Genomic DNA, 24,321 nt, shown 5'->3' with positions numbered 1-24,321 from the left:
CACCATGGAGGAGGCCCTAGAACCTGAGATTGTTTCACATCCACAAGCCTCCCCTGCCAAGCAGAATGACCCCCATAGTCAGGAAAGACATCATTATCCTGTAAGAGTAAGAAATCTTCCACACAAATATATCTTTAGCCCTTAATGAGACAACTTAAAATTTACTATGCTGTGGATGACTTGAGATGTTATTCTATATAGGGTTGAAACTTATAGCTGAGCAGGGAGGAGTATTGTGTATTTAATATTTCAGTAATATTTGAGTAATATTTTAAATACATTGTTTAATTAAGCATTCTTTGTTGTTCACATAATTCATTACAAGTTATACGTAAGTAATACATGAATGGCATACACCATTACATCACCATGTCATTTTTGCAAGCCTCACTAAGCATACACATTCTCCTGGGCTCTTGTGTCTTTCTTTGATTCGTTTTTGGAGTTATAAAGCATAACGGAAATATTTTTTCAACAGGCTTGCAACAAACCAACAGGTTAAAAGATTCATACCTGTTTGAGAAAGAATGATGTTGAAAAGATTCAAGAATTGTCCTCATGAACAGCAGTGTTGGAGCCAGATGGCCAGTGATTGCTGCAGCTTAGAACTGGCCTTATTCAGTTATTAACATGCTCAGGTCAAATACATCACCTCATTTTAACAAGCATAATTGTTGATTTTCTTTTTTAAAAGAACTCCTGCCATTGGAAACAGATGATGGAAAATGCCAACCTCTGCCCTCATTCAGTGAACAGAACAACCCACGCAGAACAATTTCTGCATTACTGTGATATTATGGTGCTGCTGCAGCTTATTTTCTGCTACTTATCTATTTACTATTACTATTACTGTCTTGGTTTTATCTACCGCTTTATTTAATTGCCTGAGAGGAAGCCAAACAGAGTTTCATTGTACCTATGTATAATGACAATAAAGATCATTCAATTCAATTCAATATCATTGTCCAAATTTCCAATCACATGTAGCTTACACGTCCAAAAGATCTAATTAAAACATATCTGAAGAGTTTTCAGCCTGGTCTCAACCTGATAACTATCTGTGAAGACAACTCCATAGCAACAATGGACAAACAGCAGGTAATGCAGTAACTTGTGGATGGATACAGAGCTTAGGCAATAGACAGATGCTAGAGCACTGCTCCTCTGTTTGCACAAGATCCAATGGACACTGAGCTTCTGCTCTTAGTCTCTCCCGGCCATATGCCTGACTCATTGCTTGTGGTAGCTCCAGGTCCACTGTCTGCCTCAGTCAGCACTCATTGCTTCTCCACAGTCATGTGTCTGAGTCACTGTTCCCAGTTTCTTCCAGGAGGTATATCTGACTCACAGTACTCGGTCTCTCCCAGGCAAACTATCTGACCCATTGATCACAGTCTGTCTTGGACCATGTGTCTCAGTCACTTCTCAGTGTCTCCTGGACAATATGACTGAGCCACCACTGACAGTCTCTTTGCGGCCTTGTATCTCAGTCATTGCTCACAACTTCCCCAGAACAGAAGTCCAGGAGTCCAAGAGTCCAATTCGAAGGAAGCAGAAGAGACAGGAGGGGGAGTGGGATGCTCAGTATTCATGGCCTCCAGTTCCTGGCTGCAGCATCCAGCTCCATATTTTATGAGCTACTGGCTACACAGATGGTCAGGTGAGCCAGGACACAACTGGCCATTTGTCTCTTACTTTGACCAAAGTTCGGGCAAAAGGATCAAGCTTGGAAGCTGCTCAGCGATGTGAACAAAGTTCTTCCTGGAAAACACTGAGGGATGATCCAGAGTGACAACACGGTACTGGAGCAAACTGTTTATTCATCAGCCGATGAGCTAGAGCCAGAAGCCCAATCATTGCCACAGCCTTTCACCATGTCAATGAGTTCCTACCGTATGCAGACCTTACCGATCATCTGGGGCCCTGCCTCCGATCCGCAGTTTGGGACACCTTGGAATTTGCTACCTATTCCCAATTGTGTGCAACCAGCAAGGTCAGGCTGCTCACTGCTTCCTGGAAGATCTCCATCATGGGCGGGGTGGTGGGGGAGGGGGAGAAGATGGGAACCAGGGTGCCTGGGCAGGTAGTAGAGTGGCTGTAGGGCAAATAGACAAAAAGCCTACATATGAAGACAGGAACCAAAAGATTGAGCCTGATAGAACTAATCTTCTTTGTTGCATCTATTTCAATGTAAGGGATATTGTAAGTAAGGCAGATGATCTTAGAGCACAATTAGCACATGAAATTATGATATTGTACCCATTAGTGAGACTTGGTTGCAGGAGGGGCAAGACTTGCAGCTGTGTTCCGCGGTTACATTGTTTTAGATGTGATAAAGGGAAAGGGGGTGGGGAGTGGCATTATTCATTCGGGAAAATGTCATATAGTATTCAGATAGGATAGAATGGAGGTCTCATTGAGGCTATATGAGCAGAAATGAAGAATAAGAAATGGATGACCACATGAATGGGATTATATTATACATCCCCTGATAGTCAGTGGGATTTAGAGGAGCAGATTTGTAGAATGGTAGCAGGTATTTGCAAGAAAAAAAAAGGTTGTGATAGGTGATTTTAACTTTCCACATATTGACTGGAACTCACATACTGTAAAAGAGCTGGATGAGATACATTTTGTCAAATGAGTTCAGCAAAGTTCCCTTAATTAATATCTAGAGGATCACTTATCAGAGAAGGAGACAGCAGTGTGTATAGTTTCAAGATAATCATAGAAAAGCATAGAACTGGTCCCTGGGTTGAGGTTTTAATTAGAGAAAGGCCAATTTGATGGCATCAGAAAGGATTAGGCAGGAGTGGATTAGGACAGATTGTTTTCAGGCAAAAGAATGTTTAGTTAGTGGAAGGCCTTCAAAAGAGAAATATTGAGAGTACAGAATTTGTATGCTCCTGTTAGAATAAAAGCCCAGGCTAACATATTTAGGGAACCTTGGTTTCCTGGTTAAGAAGAAGGAGGTGCATAGCAGGTATAGCAAGGTACAAATGGGGTGTTAGAGGAATGTAAGAAATGCAAGAGAACATCTACGGGGGAAATCAGGAGGGATAAAAGTTGGCACGAGATTGCTCTCACAAGCAAGAGAAAATCTGCAGATGCTGGAAGTTCAAGCAACACACGCAAAATGCTAGGGGAATTCAGCAGGTCAGGCAGCATCAATGGAAAAGAGTAAATAGTCAATGTTTCGGGCTGAGATCCCTCATCTTTTCCATAGATGCTGCCTGACGTGTTGTATTTCTCCAGCATTTTGTGTGCGTTGGTAAGATTGCCCAAGAAGGATGAGAAGGCAAATCTCAAGGGCTTCTACAGATGTATTAAGAGCAAGAGGATAGAAAGGGACAAAGTTGGTCTACTTGAAGGTGAACATGGAGCCTAACAGATGGAGGAGATCTTAAATGGATTTTTTTGTATCTGTAAATACACAGAGTCTATAGAACTGAAGCAAAACAGTATTGACCTCATGGACTGCATCTGGATTACAGAAGAGGTCTTGAGACAAATTAGGGTGGAAAAATCCCCAGGCCCGACAAAGTGTCCCATCAGATTTTATGGAAAGCTAGTGCAGAAATTGGAGGGGCCCTGTCAGAGATATGCAAAATGTCCCTAGCCATGAGTGAGGTGCTAGAGGATTGGAGGATAGCTAATGTTGTTCTGTTGCTCAAGAAAAGCCTTGGGAATAAGGAAGAAAATTATAGGACAGTAAATTTGATGTCAGTGGAGGCTACATTATTGGAAGGTATTGTAAGGGACAGGACATACAAGTACTTGGATAGACAAGGCCCAATTAGGGATTGTCAAAATCACTGTGTGTGTGGTAGGACATGTCCAACAAATCTTACAAAGTATTTCAAGAAGGTGACCAGGAAAGTTGAAGAAGGAAAGGCAGTTGTCTAGATGGAATTTAGCAAGACCTTTGAGAAGATCCCACATGGGAAGCTGGTCCAGAAAGTTCAAGCAACACACACGAAATGATGAATGAACTCGGCCGGCCAGGCAACGTCTATGGAAGAATACAGTTGACATTTCAGACTGAGACCCTTTGGCAGGATTGAAACGTTGGCTGTACTCTTTTCCACAGATGCTGCCTGGCCTGCTGAGTTCCTCCAGAATTTTGTGTGTCTTGCTTGGACTTCCAGCATCTGCAGATTTTCCCTTGTTCCAGAAAGTTCAATTATTTGCCATTCTGGATGAAGTATTAAATTGGATTCTACATTGGTTTAGCAGTAAAAGGCAGAAAGTGGAAGTAGATGTTTGCTCCTCGGACTGGAGGCCAGTGACTAGTGTGCCACAAGGAATGGTGCTGGGTCCATTGTTTCTTGTCATCTATATTAATGATTTGGATGATAATGTGGTAAACTGGATCAGCAAATCTGTGGAAGATACCAAACCTGGGGTGTAGTGGACAATGAGGAAGGCTATCAAAGCTTGCAGTGGGATCTGGAACAGCTGGAAAAATGGGCTGAAAAATGACAGATGGAATTTAATGCAGACAAGTGTGAGATGCTGCACTTTGGAAGGACAAACTAGGAAAGGACTTACATAGTGAATAGTAGGGCATTGAGAAATGCAAGAGAACAAGGGGATCTGGAAATTCAGATCCATAATACACTAAAAGTGGCATGTCAGGTAGATAAGAGTAATAAAGACAGCTTTCACCACCTTGACTTTCATAAATCAGAATATTGAATGCTGGAGTTGGGATGTCATGTTGAAGTTGTACAAGACATTGATGAGACCATATTTGGTGTATTGTGAGAAGTTCTGATCATCTACCTATAGGAAAGATATCAAAATTATTTAGAACCTCTGAATTACAGTCATTTTTGTAATGTACAGAACGGAGCAGCTGTATTCATACAGTAATTCCTGTAAGTAACCATGTCATGGTGGCCAGAAATTACTTTTTGTTCTGTCAATAGAGGGATGACTATTAGTCAGTACACTATGTATGACATCTCTTCTTCAAGTACTGCTGTGGTATTCCTTTAATCCTCCGAGACAGTAGAAGGAATCTCATTTGTTAGACAATATCTTTATCCATGTATTTTTACCAACTTTCATTAGGTTACTCAGGCTTATTGTCACAGATGTTGGACAGGAATTGGAAGCACAACCTACTGACTAGCAGGCTATCAGATGAACCGCAACTGACAGCATCGGTTAAGCATCGGCTCATTTGGTTGTAAAATACATTGAGACATGCTGAAGTTGCAAATGGTGGTGGACAAACACAAGTATTTCTAATATTCAAGGCTATCAATCCTCAGAAAGGACAGCAATACGCAGCTAATACAGTAGAAAAGTGTTTAGTAAAGTTAAGTAGGCATGCAAACTGTATAGTTATCTAAGGAGCACCTAAAATCTAATAATGGTAAAATTATTACCATTATAGTGGAAAAATTGAAAAGGGAAGCATGCAAAAAAATTGGATGACAATAACAGAAAATGTTAATCTTCATTTAGATTAGTACAAGCAAATCAGCTCATTTTTTTAAACCACATTCATGTTACATATTGGGGACAGTTTCTTGAAGTGATTCATCGTCAAACTAAAAAGCCACACTAAATTCAATGGTCAGCAACAGACCAAAAGTAATCAATAATCTAACCACAAGAAACAATTTCTCAAACTGATATGATGGAACTTGCTAAGGGCTCTACTCAGTGAAGGTAGCTGTAGAACAAGGAATTTAAATTCAGATAAACTTCAAAATATTATTTCAGAGCTATTAGAATCAAAATCCAAACTCAAATTGAAAACAGTGGAAGCAAGCTTTGAAAGCAGAGTGCACTGCACATATGCCAAGTGCTCATTATCTGCTAAGTTAACATCTAGAGGTGAGTGTAGTTGAGAGTTCAGGGTTGAGAACCTTTGGGGTCAGGACAGTGAGAAGTTTTGGAGCTTGAGACAGGATCAAGAGTGTGAAACCTGATTGCAGATGCAGACAGTACTGGCATTGGGTTCAGGATTGAGAACACCAAGAGTCAGATGTGGGCGAGTAGATATACAACTGAAATAGAAACTTACACACTGAAATTTATAAACAAGCTCAAATGTTCTTGATAGCTTTGACCATGTATGTCGTTTAAACCTCAGAGTAATTGCCAGTAGCCTTAGTGGTATCCGTAACTTTTTGTGATCCATGGAAGTCTGTGCCCCTACTCCTGATGAATAATGTGGACTTTATGCACTTTTTCAGATAGTTTTTACAGGTTACAGAGGACAAGTTTACATGTTATATTTCAAATTTTCAGCACAGCAACCAACAGTGGACCATACATTTTTTAAAAACCATTCACAACATCATACACAGTAATTTAGAATTGAGAACTTACCTCAATTTCCTGAAATGAATTGTTAATCATCGCAATCAGCATATTTAGAAGCACAATGACCATTGTCACGTGGTAAACACCATACAAAACATAGCCAATGTTCTCAATAAATTTGTGATCATAATTGATGACCACTGACTTGACTTCTGATAATCCAAAAATAGCCCAAAATAGAGTTTTAAAGCTTTCTTCAACACTGCAAGAGAAATGATAAATATCATTTGATTCATTCAGCACATCAATTGAAAATAAACAATGTTTTAGTTCCTTATTAAATTTGATAAATGCTGCAGTGTAAACTCAAGATTATTTGGGTCAAATTTCTTCATTTTACCATAAGATCATGAGACTATAAGATATAGGGGCAGAATTAAGCCATTTGGCCCATCACTATTGTAGTCTTCTTTACTTCTCTTCTCTTCAGTGCTAGGGAGCCGGTCACTGTGGCTCCTGGTAGGTCAACCCCCTCAACAGTATCTAAAGTGGTATACTTATTATTGAGGGGAATGGCCACTAGGGTATCCTGCATTGGCTGCCCATTTCAGAGATGGTTGTGCAAAATGAATAGCTGACTGAAATAATATTTAGGAACAATAATCTTCACGTTTACAGCTGAAAAACTCCTGAAGCTGAACCTGAAAGTAACCTGTAACGGGCTCACAAGGCTGAGAGTTAAAAAGCCCAGGGAAAGTTCAGTAACCAACAATTTCCCCAGCAAACAGGATGCAGAAGGACATCAAAATCAGCATACTAACAAAATTTATGTGCTGAGCTTTCAGGGGAAATGCTATAGTCACAGTCAGTGAGATCAGTGCTATGTGTGCGCGTAATAAAGAACTTCAGTTCCCAGTGTGCAAAGTGGGTGGTTCACCAGAAACCAGAGGTGACGTGAGTGAACTAGGAGTGCAAGCTAAAGTGCGGATCTAGAAACCTGTGTCTAGAGTGTCTAAATAAAGATGTGTTGGTTTTTACCCACGCAAGTATGTCATGGGTTCAGAAGTAGGCATGAGGTCTAAATACAAAGCGTAACTGAACACCGCGAGCGACTAAGAAAGAGATGCTAGGTTCCAATGGAGAAAAGCTGCTGGCAAGAGAGTACATTGTCATGACGTTCACTAAGAAATTGAGGTGAGGGTCTAAAAATTCCCTCAGTAGATAACCTAAGTGCTCCACCAGCTCTGCAAGCTCACCGGCATCCTAAATGATAACTGGAAACGCTTCAAACAGTGATTCAATATTTATTTAGTGGTGAGTAGAGCAGGAGGCACAGAGGAATAAATTGAAAGCATCTATCTTTCTACATGTAATTGGCAAAGATGCTTTGGACATCCGTAACAGCTTTAAATTGATGAGACAGCCTTGACTTTGAACACTCGATGGCAACATTTAAGGAGTATTGTGTCCCAAGTAAAAAATCATGCTTTAAGTCATTTTTCCTGTGACCAGAAACAAGGTGTTAGTTTTGACCAATACTTAGCTGATCTTCTCACACAGAGCAAGTCTTGTCAGTTTGGAGATTTGAGAGACTTGTCAGTCAGAGACAAAATAGTTTGTGGAAACCCAGACAATGAGCTGAAAGAAAGCTTGCTCCGGGAAAAAGATTTGTCTTTGGAAAAGGCTGTGTAAATGTATAGGGCAGCGGAGACCACACGAGCACAAGCTTAGGAGCTGCACCGGCAGAAACAACAGTGCACGCTGTGAAAGCAAAGGGGAAGAGCACAAGGTGTTTCACACAACAACAGCATAGCAAAGACGTAGCATAACACAGTAATGTAGCAAATGTGGAGGTGGACACATCCCAAAGAAGTGTCCTGCTTACGGAAAGTTCTGCAATAATTGTGGGAAAAGGAATCATTTCACAAAGTGCTGCAAAGCTACCAAGAGAGGTGCATAAGGTTGCTGAGAAAATGTAGGAAGTTTTTGTAGATTCTCCACAGACTGGTGGTGCTGGTGAAACAGAATGGATTGTTCCAGCGACTGTGAATGAGACAATAATTCTATTCAAGCTTGACACCAGAGCCCAGGTGAATCTGTTATCCATGGATGATTACAAGACTCTCAAAGTAAGGAGCAAGGTTTACCCAGTGAAGTTGAAAGTGACAGGCTATTCTTGAGAGAACGTACCAGTAAAGGGGGGTGTATAGTGAATTTCAAGTACAAGGGACTTAAGTACAGCACTTAAAGGCACAGCTACTGATTGTTGGAAAGCGAGTACAGCCAATATTAGGTCTGACTGCAAAGAAAAGGCTCAACTTGGTGGAAAGAGTTTTTTGTAGTGGCTTCCCACAACAGAGGTAACCAGGCAATACTCAAAAGTACACAGATGTCTTTGAGGGGCTCAGGTGCTTACCCAATGTTACTCAAAAAACTCGTAACAGCATCCATGAGAGCTCCAGAGAGGTTATGCAAGAGAAACACAAGAACTCCACCTTCCATAGACGTCCATATCAGCTGCATCAGCATCGCAGTCAGAATACCAGTGATCATGATGAAGAAGTCGTCAGTCTTGTTTCTGCATCATGCAGCTGTGGTTCAAAATCTGCCTCCCATCAACTTCCAGTTAGAGATTGGAAATCAAAAATATCTCCAAAATTCTTCTCCAATTAAAGAGGAAAAATAAAAAGGAAGATGGGGAGACCACAATCCCCAAGATCAGAGCAACAATTCAACACAAACCAACAGGAGGAGTTGCTATCTATGATACACAGCCAACAGAAAGAACTCTGCAAGTTGAGACAGACTCAGTTAGAACTTATGCAAAGACTCACTGATCACGTGAATGTAGTCCAAGGCTCCATTATGAGGCATGTGGAGAGAATTATGGCCACACAGCAAGAACAATAACAGAGACTAACAGATAGGATTCTTGGCAATGATGTGAAAGAAATGAACACGTAGATCAGAGTTTTCAAAAGGACAATGGTATTAAGTGAAAGCAAGACATCTGTGGAAACAAATAGCAGTCCAAAAGAGATCATTAAGCCAGCACAGATAGATTGAGAATGGCTGAGTGAATGGAACTGTATTTACTCATTACAATTGAAGTTAATGTAAATGTGTTGAAAAGCTCATTACAATTGACATTAATGTAAATATCTTTGTTGGAAAGCATTGTTTCTTGCAGGATTATGAGGACATGGTATTGTGTTTGTTATGCTTTAGAGGGGAAAGATGCATTATGTGTGTACATAATAAAGAACTGCAGTTCCCCCGTATGCATTGCAGGTGGTTCACCAGAAACCAGAGATGATGTGGGTGTATTGGAAGCGTGTGCTAAAGTGTGGAGCTAGAAGCCTATTTCTAGAGTGTCTGAATAAAGATGTGTTAGCTTTTTACCCATGCCAAGTGTGTCTTTGTTAAAGAACAAAGATAACAGAAAGTACATTTCCTCAGTTCTATAATTGTTGCTCCATGTATTGTACTAACAAATTATTTCCATCAAGGCGTGATCTAACTGTAGCTCAAGAGGATACAACTCAAACAATGATTGGTCTTTAACACCGGAAAATCAGTACGGCACCACAGTACAAAACAGCTTAATTCCATGTCCATCAATTTAATCACTGTACAATTACATTCTAAGATGATTAATCATGAAAACACCTTTTCAGCAATCTAAAGATGGCAGCAAAGACTGAGGATGAATGAAGTTTCTCTGCTTTAATCAACTGGCCTTTGTTTAAAGATGACAAAAAATTAATGAGTCTACATTGAGGGCACAAAAGAGGAGCTGAGAGAATTAAGTGTTAGCCGCTAGACATTGAACAGAGATGTTTTACTGCATTTGAGTACAACATATACTGTAGCAGGATTTCCTCCATCATAGTTAGGGTAATGGATGCTTTTGTCCAAATGCTGGCAAAATCCTGCACCAGAGTATGCTATGTGCACATGGGTAATGCCACAAATCTATCTCAATGGCACATTTATCTTGGCCAGCATCTAACACAAAACACCAACTCTATAAATAACTGGAATGCCTTTTTGAAGCATCGTCAATAAAACCTGCTGTTTAAAACATGGATCAAATTCACTCATCTTCCTGCTTCTGAGCCATTTAAAATTGTAAGTGTAAAGGAGTACATTGCTTCCCTTTCATCGTTATGTGAAGGTATTAATTCCCATTTCATGTTTCCTGGAAATACCTACAGACAGGCGAATAGTTAATAAAAGCAGAAAAGAAATGTTTCTGTTCATCTCTGTTAACCCTTGAGAAGAAAGTGTGGGGCTGGAGCATGGTCACTTCTCTGAGGAGTTCCACAGCTGTGCACTGAAGGACGTGTATCAGAGTCAAGATGTAGAATCCCAGCACATCTATCATTCCGCTGAACTTGTCACTGAACAGAGCTCTGCTGGACAGGGGAACTGAATGCACATTACACCTAACTCTGCAGCTTTATCCCACAGAGAGCTCCAATCACTGGAATGAGGTCACTAACCACTTTATTAAAGTGAGACAGGGTAACCGTTATTTTAATTTACCTTATTGATTTTAATTAATTTATAAGACTTTGAAAAAGATTAAACTACATTTGTTCTTCACTCATTAATTATTACCTCTGAAATGTTTTAAATGCCTTCAATTATTAATGATCTTTGGCAGTAGTTAGCAATCTGAGACCACACCACCAAGCCCCCTTCACACGAGGGCTTTCTGGATAGGTGCTCCACATCTAGATACAGATCAGGTTGATAAAGGCAACCAGATAGTGTAATCACTGCATTATGACTGTGAAGCAGTTCCAGTCTGATCCAGATCGATAAGCTGTTTCTTGATGCCTTACAGTCATTACTGTTAAATCAAAGACTCCAGGATTTTAATCAATGATAACAGAGAAGCCCATCTACTGTTCGAGGGTGGGATGTCAGTGACTTGGAATTGCACTTGTGCTTCCTCACCTCCTTTCACAGTTACAGCCCTCAAAAATGTTGTTGAGTGGCAACAATACGTAGTTGTTGAAATATACCACAAGCATTAATGGGGGAGGTAAGGAGTATGTAAGGTGACAGATGCAGTGGCAAGAAACCAGAATGTCTTGCTCTAGTTGATTTTGAGGGCAGATCCAATAAAGAAAATGGATAATATTCTATCACTCTCCGAACTTGAGTTTTGCCGATAGTGGGAAGGCACTTGGAAGGGATGAATTAAGTCTCAGTATTAAGTACCCAAACTCAGATATTTTCTAGAAGTCTTGTTAATGGAATGACTGGTCTAGTTAAGTTTCTGATAAGTGAAATAGACCCAAGATGGTAGGAAGTTGATGCTAAACATCAAGGGGAAGTAGTACTCTGCTCTGTTGAATATGGTCACTGGCTATTGTTTGGCATAATGTATCAGACTTTCTTCAGGCAGGTTCCTTATTCTTCTAGTTCTAAGTGACTACCTTACCCCTGTATTTTATCTCCACTCCTTGTGCTCATGTACCAGGAAAGAGATTAATGGGGATGGTTAATTGGACAAGAGAATCATGGAGTGAGTGATCCCTGTGGAAAGCATAGAGTTGGGGGAGGTAAATATGTTTTTTTGATAGGATTACATTGAAGGTGGCAGACATTGTGCAGAATGATGTGTTGGATGAGGAGGCTCACATGGTGGTAGGTGAGGACATAGAAACGCTATCTCTGTTTAGGTGGTGGGAAGTCCTCCTTTCTCAAAGGACGGGGTTTCCCTTCGTTCACCATTGATGTTGCCCTTACCCACATCTCCTCCATTTGCTGGACATCCATGCTCACCCCATCTTCGCACCTGATACACATCTTCAACCCCAAAGCTAGAACCCAAGATAAATTTCTATACAACCACCAGTAGAAATGTAACCAGTCATCTGTATAAATGTCAATATGCGATTGGCCATATTTTATAACCCAATTCCATAATTTAGCTATCTGTTCAAGTTATCATTGTAACATGGGCAACAAAAAAAGTCTAACTTAAAATAAAGTCCAAGTTATTAAAGTTTAAGGAAAGTTATTAAAGTTTATTACTTTAGTAGTCCACAGCAGTCATTTTCAAAGTTTATTTGGATAAAACTTCTCCAATTCTTTGGTATCAGTCAAGTCAATTCTTTTTTTTAAAACAACATTTAACTGAACTTACCTTATGCAAATAATTAGGTCTGAACAGGAAATAAGTTAATAGATATACCAATTCAAGTCAATAAATCTGAGTGTAAACTAGGCAAGCTTTCAAGGATCTTTAATTAATTTAAAGGTATATGACAATCTTCTCCAAGATATCAAGGTGCAAGCAATTCACCAAATAGCTGAAATTTGAGCAGTACTTACGTGGTAAATGCATTGTTTTTTTTTGCTCCAAGGTAGTGTGAGTAAAGATTAAACATTCCAATCATGAAGGCCACAAAAACCATGATGAATATGACCATGAATTTGAAAATGTCTTTCACAGTTCGTCCAAGTGATATTTGTAAAGGTCCAAAGCTTTCATTAGCTGGAAGGATGTATGCAATTCTGGAGAAGCTCATCACAACAGCTATTGCATACAAACCTTCCGAGATAAGTTGAGGATCAGACGGAAGCCACTTCATTCGAGCTGGAAGAAACATTTAAAAGACAGAGTCTTAGTTCTACCTCACTTTGATATAAAATATATTGGTTATAAATCTCAAAATCTTATGCCGTCTAAAATATTCAAATGCATCTTTTTTGGGGGAGGTTACTGGCCTGTTTATTTTGAAGTTGCTGCATAGCACATAAACAAAGCAAATTTGTCTGGCTTGCTGAAGGCATGTTCAATTACTGGCAACTAAGATGGACATACTGTAAATCTGTTAATGGTTTGGCATTGTTGGTTCAACTGTGAAAAGCCAGTCAAGACAGCATGGATTAGAAGCAATGGCCACAACACCACTACACAGTGCTCTTGGTGAGGACAACACCAAACACAGAATCGGTACTGTTACACATGACTTTTTTAAAAATCTTTTTCATCTGCAGACCAGGTTTCTTTTGTCGGAGGAGAATACAATGTAAGAAAAGGGACAATTACCATTTGGAGGGAAGCCCAACACTTACAATTTATTGATCACCTCTGAGGAAGCTAATCCAGAAGCCAGAGTCAAAAAAAAAAATCATGAAACGGGACTGAATAATAAGCATTTCTTTGTTGCTATTCCATTAAACCAGACATTAGATCATTTACCACAGCTTTGCAGCTTATCCCATTCAGTCTTTCCTTTTGAAAAGTTTTATTGCATTCAATACCGTCATGCTTTCAGATCAGTACTCCTATACTTTGTCTAATTCATTGTCTCACTCACAAAGATCAAGTGCAATACCATCAACAAGAATTTTACCACACAGTGTGTTACATTGCAAAGTATGTTTGAAAGCACCAAAAGAGCCAAAATTGTAATGTTTTATTGTGTACCCTGGGGAAATAAACCATCATCATAACCAGGATCAAAGCAGATTGGCAGGTTAAAGCACTATTTACTCTAATCAATCTTTACAAACATCAATAAAGTTGCTACATAATCGCAACGGAGGGCAATAACATGCCTGAAGATACATCATCAAAGGAGTCCCAGTCAAGTGGTCAGGGTCAGTAGGTGTCCAAGGAAAACCACAAAGCTGGCCTGTATATTGGAAATTCTTGTCTATCTGATTTCAATGGAAATCGATGCTAAAAGAGTTCATCAGCTCAAAACCCTTATGCTTAATTATCTATGGGCAGCAAACCAGATGTTATCTTTGTCAGACTAAATGATATAGAGACCATTGGCACAGTAGTTCATAGGTTCATTGATGTCAATGGAGAGCAGTCTGTATCATGAGTGGCCATCTGCTATCATCATTTTGCACTCTTATCTGCAGTGAGTGTTACCCTCTTTGAAACTTTGCTGATTGGGCCAACTGTTTCTGGGAATAGTGCTTTTCTATGTTGTTAGCAATAACATTGTAAACCAGCTCATTAAAAGCAGCTTAACATCATATTGCATGTTACGGAAAGAACCTTCCCTCCCTCCTTGTCTGGTCTTGATTAACCAGATGCTTTTTCACTTTGATGTAGTTTTTGATTCAAGACATTGAACTCTAGATGCCTTTTCACTTGTACTACTTTCTATGGCCATTTACAATTTCGAAAACTTTGGTGTGAGAATGGAGTTTTGGCTGCTTCCAACACTGGAAGTTAGAAGCTGAAAAAAGAAAGTCTGGAAGGAGGAAGAGAAATATTTATGACTAGTGATCTATATAGAAGTTGTTAGAGGCCTTACTGTGATTGTTGTCTTACTGTACCTAACCCATTAATATTTTGCACATGTATATTTTATGAATTCAATATTCCAAAAATAAATGATCATAAAGTTATAGACAAATCAATTCTCTGATTACTCTTAAACACCTCCATCTATTCTACATTTTATACCAATTTTGCTTCTTTAGGTCTTTCCTTTCATGCATCCAACCTTGGGCAGGACCATACCTGAATACAATGCAGTCTGGATTTTTAAAGTAAGGCAGTGCTGACAGGCAAGTGTTATTTGCCCTGTACTGTGTGCTGAATCACAGCAGAGTGTGCATGCACTAGTAAAGCAATAGCGTCTGCAGCTGAGCTTGAGGATATCTGCCCAGAAAGATCTAGCAACTTTTGCAATGGGTTCTGCTGCTTCTATGAAATCTGTTGTTGTCAGGCATTACATCAGTGATATTGCTGGCACCAGCAGATGCGATGTCATCAAGCTGGCTGAATAGCCAATCACATTAAAGGATTTTCACATATATTAAATCAGGAAGAACATTTTAATTAACTTTTTAATCTTCTTTATATGGACTACTAGATAAAGATTGCACCACTGTACACATGATCTGGATTTTCAAATATAACCTTAAGAATCTTAAAAGCAGTCTTAAAATGCCATATTTAAAAAGATTTATATTAATCAATCGCAATACATTCAGAAAAAATTGCTGTCAGATAGTTGGCCAAGTAATAAATAATTACAGAGCAAGTAACAAGCAATATATTTCCTGGCACAAATTTGTAAAAATATAACAGAACTTCAATGGATTCTCCTTGATTTAATTAGAAATGGTAGGTAAACACTGCAGCTTTGGAGTCACACAATCACTAACAGAAAATCAGAGATTTGTGTTCTAGCCACACTAAGAAAGCACATATTCATTGACAATTCCACAGAGTAACAGTGGGAAACCATGATGGTTTGCTGTTTTAACTACAGCAAAATTCAGGGTATTCTAATATCTGAAATGATCTACAACTTTACAATGAGGAGAGAATGAACAGTGAATGCCCTGAAGGACAACCTGTTTCTGAAATAACACAGGTGTTACAGAACACCTGGTATATGAAGAACAAGCAGCAGATCCAAACAAAAGAGGTGGAAAATAACTAGGCAAGTCTCAATTTGCATGTATATGCAAAAGTAATAATTTTGATGTCTCAGCCTACTTATGACCCATGCCTTCACAAAAAACACTCTGTACTCTAATAAAACTTCTTAACACTCAAGGCAGGCCATCAAGATTCAATATCAGCACATCTTTCACTTTTTATACCAGCAAAAACTCCTTTGTATTTCTTTGTGATTAAGTTACACATTCTATCATAGTTTGGAAAATACTCCTTTACTGACCTTATGAGAACAATAAACTTCTATAGCCACTGTAAACATGCTTGCAAATTCTCACTGGCAGACATAGCCCTCTCCTTCCAGGCTATTAGTGATTTTGTCTGCCCTGGCATCATCTCTAGAACGAGAACTATTTAACCCTTCTTTTCTCTACACTGGGCTTGCAGCCCCATCTCATCACTTTCTTAGTTCAATGTTTGACATCCTTTTTCCAAAGCAGCAGTCTTGTCGTCCCTCTTCGGAGACCTTGCTCGACTCAATAATTTGGATTCTGCCGAGGATGGAATTTACTCCCTTTCCTCATCACCTGACTTCCTGTCATCATAACTCCCATGCTTGTCACATCAGATTATTTAAGTAAGCTCATATTCAGTTTTCTGAAGATCAGGCTCCTTTGGCTTCAAAGCTTAGGGTCTGCTTTACTGCAGTTGCAGTGGGAACCCGGGAATTCTCACACCCAAGTATAAGTATGTTCCAAGCTTTGGATTAATTTCACATAATCTATATCTGCACAGAAGTCAGCCTTAGCTTCACAGAAATGGCAAACATTCATGTTAAGATTTCACATAACCAAATCAAGGTATTCAGGAAATATTCCTTAAAATTGCTTTTTAAGCCAATTTAGTACTCAAATAACAGAACTACTTTGCTGCAATGCTACATAAGCATGTTCACTCTGCATGTTAATTCTTAGTTTATTGTAGTAAATATTTTTAATATCGGGTTTGTGAACTGACCTTATTCCGCCACCTGAAATCATAACATTGCATTCTAGAAAATTATTATATCCATATGTCTGGAAATTTGAATGAGTATTACAGAATTCTATTCCTAAAGCAATATCAGTCTTCAGTTAGAAATATGTAATTAAACAATAAAGTGCGTGTTTCTCTGTAAAACCTGAATACAGATTAATTGGCATAACAAGGATTGGTGGGTGAAGCTATTAAACTGACCAAGAGTGTAGTACTGGATTTCTGTTGGAAGAGTCACATTAACTAAATCCATTTTAATTTTTTCATCCACAAAACTCTGTGCCTTGGAAGCATGCCAAAATGCCATAAATCGTGCAATGAAGGATGCTGCAAAGATGGCTAACATTCCAAAGTCTAATAAATTCCATAGTTCCAGCCAATATTCTCCTGGGCCTTGGGACCACATTGTTTTACATTCCGACCAGATCATCCCTGAGGGAAGGAAAAACAAAAAGGTTAACTCCGATCATTTAATCGTTACAAAGTGTGTACTTGTAATAGATGATGGATATGCAGAATAATGGAATAAAGTTGGAGGCTCATGGGCTTACTGGCTACTACAGCTGACATGTGATTTCAGGTTAACCAGCCACAAATATAATTTTGTGTTATATTTTTAAACTTTAATTATTTTTGATCATTTTCCACCTACAGTTAACTTGCTGAAGTTCACAAGTGAGATGTTATGTGGGTCATTGGAACAGATGAATGATACAATGCTATTTGGCAGAAACACTTCCTACTACACATCCAACATCCCTAAACTGAATGGACTCTCAGCAATACACTTCAATGGTGTCAGCATGATTCACTTTAAGTCACAATTTAATTTCTTTACCTTCTTGCAAAAATAAAACTCTGCATGCACACCTTACTCCAAGTCTAGCAAAAAGCAACTGCAGGAGGAACTCAACAGGTTGGGCAGCACCTGTGGGAGGAATGGAAGTTCTCCACTATGAAGTCTCAACAAGGTACGTGACTTTGAAGAAACATTTTTCCAATTCCTATGTCTTCACCACCTCCTCCCCCCAAGATGTTGTTAGACCTGTTGTGTTCCTCCCACAGATTGTCTGTTGCTCCAGATTCCAGCATCTGAAAAATCTTCTGACTCCATCCTCCAACTCTAAATGGGCTAGTTTTAAGAGAACACATGTTAAAGAGAGGTGAAAGAGATAGCACTTGACTTTAGTCTTTCCATTTCCTAAGTAACTAACAAGTATTTTCTGCACCCAGTGGAATGCCAACAGTTCTTTCATCAACATTTCTGATGTTCCAGAAGGAAATCTAAAGGGAACTTCGTGGAAGCCATTGCAGCCTATAAAGAACAAAGATTAGTTCATATAAAAACCTGGACAAGCCATAACTTTGTCAAGCTAAGTGTGATTCTCTGCAAAATCTTCAAAACTCTGGCCTCAATTTCATGGATACATCTGATACCGAGTTATGGAGCCTAGAGCTACTGGCAGTGATTTTGTTACAAGACCTCTCCTTGCCCTGCTGTTTACAGACTAAGATACTCAAACAAAATGATGGCTTGGCTAGTGATTAGCATAACATGCCATCTTGGCAAAAGAGGTGAAGAATGCACTACCAGCTGGTGCCTAGAGATTCACCAGAGGTCTAATTGAGAATTATCTTCCTTGCATTACAGACTACATGTCATCTTGATGGATAATACATCATTCAATAGTCTCCCCTGACAACAACCATCTGAATAGATTCAAATAATTCACAGTTGAGCATTTCCAAAGCTACCTTTTACTTACTACCAGTAATTTGAAGAAGATTTTTGAATCAGTTTGAAAGAACTTCTGAAGTTTGCTTGTTTGTGCCAAAATTTGGCAGCCAAATGCCAGATGCTGTCGATACTTTCTTTGCAAATTTTTCTCCAACAACCTTTTATAAGCCCAGATGCATTCAAAATCCCAGTCGTATCCTCACACACTCCATGCTATGATGCAATCTTCTCCACTGATGTTGACTATATTTTGAGCCTGTGTCCACTGGTTCAAAATTAGCCTTGCTGAATGATGAGAAAGGTATGAGTTCATTAAAGAAATGAAGCTTTGCCCCATCAGAGGGTACTCCACCTACTTAGTATTTAGTTTAGCAGTTTAGCAGAGTCCTGACAAAGGGTCTTGGCTCGAAACGTCGACTGTACCTCTTCCTAGAGATGCTGCCTGGCCTGCTGCATTCACCAGCAACTTTTATGTGTGTTGCTAGTATTTAGTTTAGTTCTAGTTGTACTTTTCTTTAGTATTCACTGCTAAATCTAATGCATTAGGTTTAGGAATTCTTTATCTGGAACTCCATTACAAACACAAGAGGCAAATTTCCAGTAGGAAAGAAACGATAAAACTGTTTGGCAAGACCAGACGGATACAAAGAAATCTAGGTGTGACATTTAAATGTTCATGTTTCCCTAAGGTCTGACAATGCAACCTAATGCAAATATTGGTATAGAAAATGCATTCTTCCAGCAACAGAGGATCTAGAAAGAACAGAACTAAATAGAGGTTGAGAGGATAAAGGGTCATTACACTGACATCTAACACTATCCTTCCAGCAGCTAGTTTAGAAGTTAAATTTGATCACACAGTTATGGTCCCAATTTTCCTTTTCCATTATTAAACCATGGCTGTAAGTGCTAAAACAGGTACCTGCATTAAAAAAAATCAAATTCAGCACAATTTCTGTGGAACAGTATTTGTCCGTTTCACACACCCATATCTACTAAAGTTATTTAGTGTGCTGGGCAATTATAAAGGTTAGTTTATAAAGGGTAAGTAAGACAAATTTTGCACACATTATTACCTTTATATATTTAACTCATTAGCTATCAGATTGAAAATTTTGTTTGAAATTTCCAGCATCTACACTATTTTACTTTTCAATTATTTTATGCTATTTATGTTTTCTAAACAATCTCATCTTTAATTGCTCATAGCAACTCAAAACAATCACAGAATCATGGATTTATAGTTAGCAGCCAATCAAAGCTGAATCAATTTGGCACAAGAGAATAAGCTTCCTAAACTGTTATTACTTAGCCAAATATTTGTCTACTAATTATTTACGTACTTGATACTTCAATGCCCCTTTGATGTGTCTAAGATTAATAAATGATTGTTATTCTTGGTCTTAATGTCCAATTAATCTTAATATTTGGTAAGAAAAGATTAATTTGCTCTATAATTTTAATCACAATGAGAATAATAGTGTAAACACCAATACAAGTCAGTCTAGTTTATGTAAAAATAGTTCAACAAGACAAAATTTGCATTACTAACTAGTTGATTGTATCTTGAGTAGATACAGTGCAAGAGCTCATGATGTTATCTGATGTCCTCAATGATTGTTCTTGCCAGTGAACTGATCCCATATTCCGTGTTTGTCCTTGCTCTCAAATTTCTCAGCAGTTTTACCTCAATCTACCCCTTATTTTGCAATCCTGAATCCGAGCTCTACCAAGTTTCTATTCAACTTTTTCCTCAGCCATCAGGTGACCTCCACTGAATGCTGTACCCTGCATTACAGAAATCAATATAAAATTGCCTAAAATTTGTTGATTTCCTGCCAGATTCTAAGACAATGGAAAACCTCCCTCAATGCACTTTTGATTTCATTCTAAACTCATCATTACTTTTTTCTTTATGTGTCACCTGGATTTTCCCTTTAAACATGTCCAACATGTGAGAGGAGCAATAGAAACTATGATGAATGCACAGCATTCTGATGAAGGTTCTCAATCTGACATTTCAGCTCTGTTTCTTTGCTGCGCTTTCCCAGGATTTCATGATACTTTGTAATGAATAATCTTCTGAAGTTAGTATCAATTATTTGACCATTATTTTCCATGGCATTTTTATTGCTCTTCATTAAAGATTACTGCTGAATTTTGAGAAGTAGAGGGATGATTTCTTAATTCTGAGTTTTGCAGATGAATGGAATGGTTGGGCAGAGATATGAAAAAGACTGAAGCTTGAATGTTGGGGACACCTGTGGGATGCCCCCAGCATATCCTTAGGCATGTTGGTTGTTAGCGCAAACGACACATTTCACTGTATTTGCCATGTACATGCGATAAATAAAGCTGAATCTGAATACTGGCTCTATGGCTCTGAACTTCAGTAAAATCAAAGGCAAGAAGGATAAGGGAAAGCAGTAAGTTGTGATTGGGTGACACCAGGCTTGGGTTTTTGAAGAATTACAGATCATGTAAGTTATTCCAAGATTATAAAAAAAAACTAAAATTGCTATAATTAGAGAGTAACGTTCTTGGGACAAAAAGATCTTGTATATTTCTCAGTTTTTATTCAGATGCCTTAGCCCATGCTCTACTCAAATTTTGTAACTATGACAGAGGTCAAGTACAGATCCAATGCCATATTAAAGTTTGCTGACAGTGTTGTTGCCTGAATCAAAGGTGGTCATGAATTAACATATAGGAGGGAGATTGACAAAATTCTTAACTCAATCCAGGCTTTCCATGAATAGAACATTGTGTATAACGCTGTCAGAGCAGTGCTGCCAGGATAATCAAGGACATGACCCACCCAGCCAACACACTTTTCTTCCCTCTTCCCTCCGGGAGAAGGCTCAGGAGCTTGAAGACTCGTACGGCCAGATTTGGGAACAGCTTCTTTCCAACTGTGATAAGACTGCTGAACGGATCCTGACCCGGATCTGGGCCGTACCCTCCAAATATCCGGACCTGTCTCTCGGTTTTTTTGCACTACCTTACTTTCCATTTTTCTATTTTCTATTTCTGATTTATAATTTAAATTTTTTACATTTACTAATTTTTACTATTTTTAATATTTAATATTTATAATCCAGGGAGCGGGAAGCGCAGAATCAAATATCGCTGTGATGATTGTACGTTCTAGTATCAATTGTTTGGCGACAATAAAGTATAAAGTATTTGCCAAGTAGCAGAGATGTGCCAAAAATACCTATTCAAGAATCACAAAGAAAGCAGGAAGCAAATGGCTTCCTGAGCATTACGGACCCATCTCAGTACAGCCCAAATTCACCACTATTATAGTTATTGTGAAATCTTAGTCCCAAGTGAGTACAGGTGATCTTTGCTGTTGCGTGTGACTTAAATACCCGAGTAAGAAAGTGAACCCACATTGTCATGTGGATCCTCACCCCAGCCTTTAACTTCCTCAACATCAATTGCTGTTCTGTATTGCTGTGTATTAAATGAGGTAATATGCAGAAAATCAAACTCCTCAGAATTAGGTTCAATACAAATTATCACAAGTAGTTGATCCCTCAGGGACATCACACAAAATGCATTTTTGCACCCTGCAGTTTTGCCTTTTGCTGAATTTTCTCAATGGTATTTTCCATACCCTGCTGTATTTATGGTGCTGAGTATTACATACTCCAAGTTCTTCTAAAATGTTGTATAAAATTACACAAAATTACAATTAAGGCATCCAGTGAGGCAGCCAGACAGTCAAAGGCCTGATATCTCTAGCCTTTTGATGCAATCCTCAGATAGATAAGATACTTTAAGTGCTGCTTCTTAATGATTAGCACATTAGTACACTGTTACCAATTTCCATGAGCTAGATACCAAGAGATAATTAATTATGGTAGTCCAGGTCAATAAATGGTTTGTAGCAGTAAATCCAGACACATGTGTACAAATCTAAAATAACCTGATGCCAATCTGAAAACTGTTTAGCTAATACTCAACAAAAAATGGCTAAGAAGGCAGCTATTGATTAGTTATAGATGTATCTTCCCTGAATTAAACAAATGTATGTTTGCAATGAATCGGGTACTTTTACTCCAGATTTCTCTTGGACCTCGAACTGAGTTTCACATTTTGCAAGTGTAAGGCAATTCCTAGTGATTAATTTTATCTCAAAGTATAGTGCGAGCTTTATAAACAGCTTAAGTGTCATTAAGATGAAAATCTCTAACAGCACAGCACTGCCACTAACAGGACTCGTGCAGAAGAACAGCTTGGAGTGTTACAATTTGATGCCTAATGTTCTATCAAACCAAAAATCGCAACTGTTGGTCTTGTTCAACCTTCCTGCCAATTAAATAGTAAAATAGTTCTTTTTGAGAAATAACTTGACTATTTTATCTATTTCACTGTAAATTAATTGCATCTGGCATTTGCTTTCTTAGAGATGTAGAGATCATTGTTTGTTACTTCTGTTAGGAATACAGTACATTAAAAAGTTGGCCATCATATTCTGAATAGTTCTTTCCCTAACAGTACTGATTACTGAGAGGGAGCTAGAGCAAGTGGCTGGTAACACAGTATCCTATCCTGCTCAGTGAGAAAGATGGTGGCTGCTGCTTCCATTCAATTTGCAAGTCACATTATTTATATGTGAGCTACACAAATTCCCTGACAATATGAATCAGGGAATGCACAGGCATCTCAAGTTTTCAGGATGAAGCTAGAAAACAGATGAATTTCGCCCCCTTAGCCCAATGACACTGAAGCTAACTGCATCATTCTTGCCACTAAACCACCAGGAAACTCAAATCAGGGATTGCTGAGGAGGAACTATAAACCAAGACTGATACGTGCTGCAAACCTACTTGGTGGATAAGGTCAAAATACAGCTAATATCAAGCAATCAAACAACCTCAAGAAGGAAGATTTATATTTATGAAGTACAATTCATATCACTCTCAGAACGTTCCAAAGTGCTATACAGCCTATGATGAGATTTTGAATGAGATCACTGTTGTGATGAAGGAAACATGGCAGATTAATTGCAAACAGCAAGCTCCCAGTAACGTGATGATGAGATGATAATCTGAAATTAGAATTGTTGATGGAAAGATAAATGTGGCCAAGATATTGGGGCAACTCGGTTGTTTTTCCATGAAATACAACACAGGATTTGTTTTGAATTCCCAAGAGAAACAGAACTTGAGTTTAAAAGGCAGCATGTTTAATAGTGGAGCATTCCCTTAATAATGCTCTGGAATCTCTGCCTAAACTCTCCCTGAAAAAAAACGAGAACAACTTTTGAACCTTCCAATTTCTGATTCCAAGGAATCGCACAAGATGCCACCAGTGACAGAGTGGCAAAATTGTTACTGTAAATTCCTTAACAATCCCATTATTCCCCTCATATATAAATTAGTAAAAGATAAATTTAAAATTGGATCAAAAGAGTTCCACTCCATGAAGAGATGTTTGGAAAAACTTTAGCAAGCACAAGATATAAAAGAACTGTCAGATTCCATTCAGTTTATCTGCAAAGATAAGGCAAATATGATATATAGACAGACACTTTTATAGAAAAGAACTGGACATTAATCCTGCTACTAGTTCACCAATTAACCAGCTTGCTTTGTATATTTTATATGTGGAGGGGAGTTTCATGTTTGACTTGATTACAGTCAACAGGCAAATAATGAATATGCTATTGTACTATTGAATTAAACCCTAGATGGCAAAGTTATTAATACACTTGTCCCTATCTACTGATAAATTTGATCTAATTAAGATTCGTGTTACTGATACTCTTCTCCCAGTAGGTACCACATCAGAACCACCCTACCTCTGCTACTCCCACAAGACGTACTTGGCAGTCATGGAAGTTGCAGCAGATGCTGTA

General features: G+C 38.6%; 1 protein-coding gene across 5 annotated transcripts in view; it reads right to left on the bottom strand.

Annotated features, from left to right (window-relative positions):
• LOC134348997 (short transient receptor potential channel 6-like) overlaps positions 1-24,321 on the bottom strand; it is a 120,569-nt gene that overhangs the window by 30,848 nt on the left and 65,400 nt on the right. For all 5 annotated transcript variants that reach the window (XM_063052830.1, XM_063052828.1, XM_063052825.1 and 2 more), the window contains 3 exons: positions 16,916-17,146; positions 12,634-12,898; positions 6,349-6,544 (listed from right to left, as the gene is read on the bottom strand). In XM_063052830.1, coding sequence (XP_062908900.1) covers positions 6,349-6,544; positions 12,634-12,898; positions 16,916-17,146 — 692 coding nt within the window. The remainder of the gene's footprint in view (positions 1-6,348; positions 6,545-12,633; positions 12,899-16,915; positions 17,147-24,321) is intronic.

Source organism: Mobula hypostoma, chromosome 7 (genome assembly GCF_963921235.1).
Source record: "Mobula hypostoma chromosome 7, sMobHyp1.1, whole genome shotgun sequence".
NCBI classification, from domain to species: domain Eukaryota; kingdom Metazoa; phylum Chordata; class Chondrichthyes; order Myliobatiformes; family Myliobatidae; genus Mobula; species Mobula hypostoma.
Note: the sequence above shows the minus strand (reverse complement) of the source record. Positions and strands in the feature narration are given on the sequence as shown.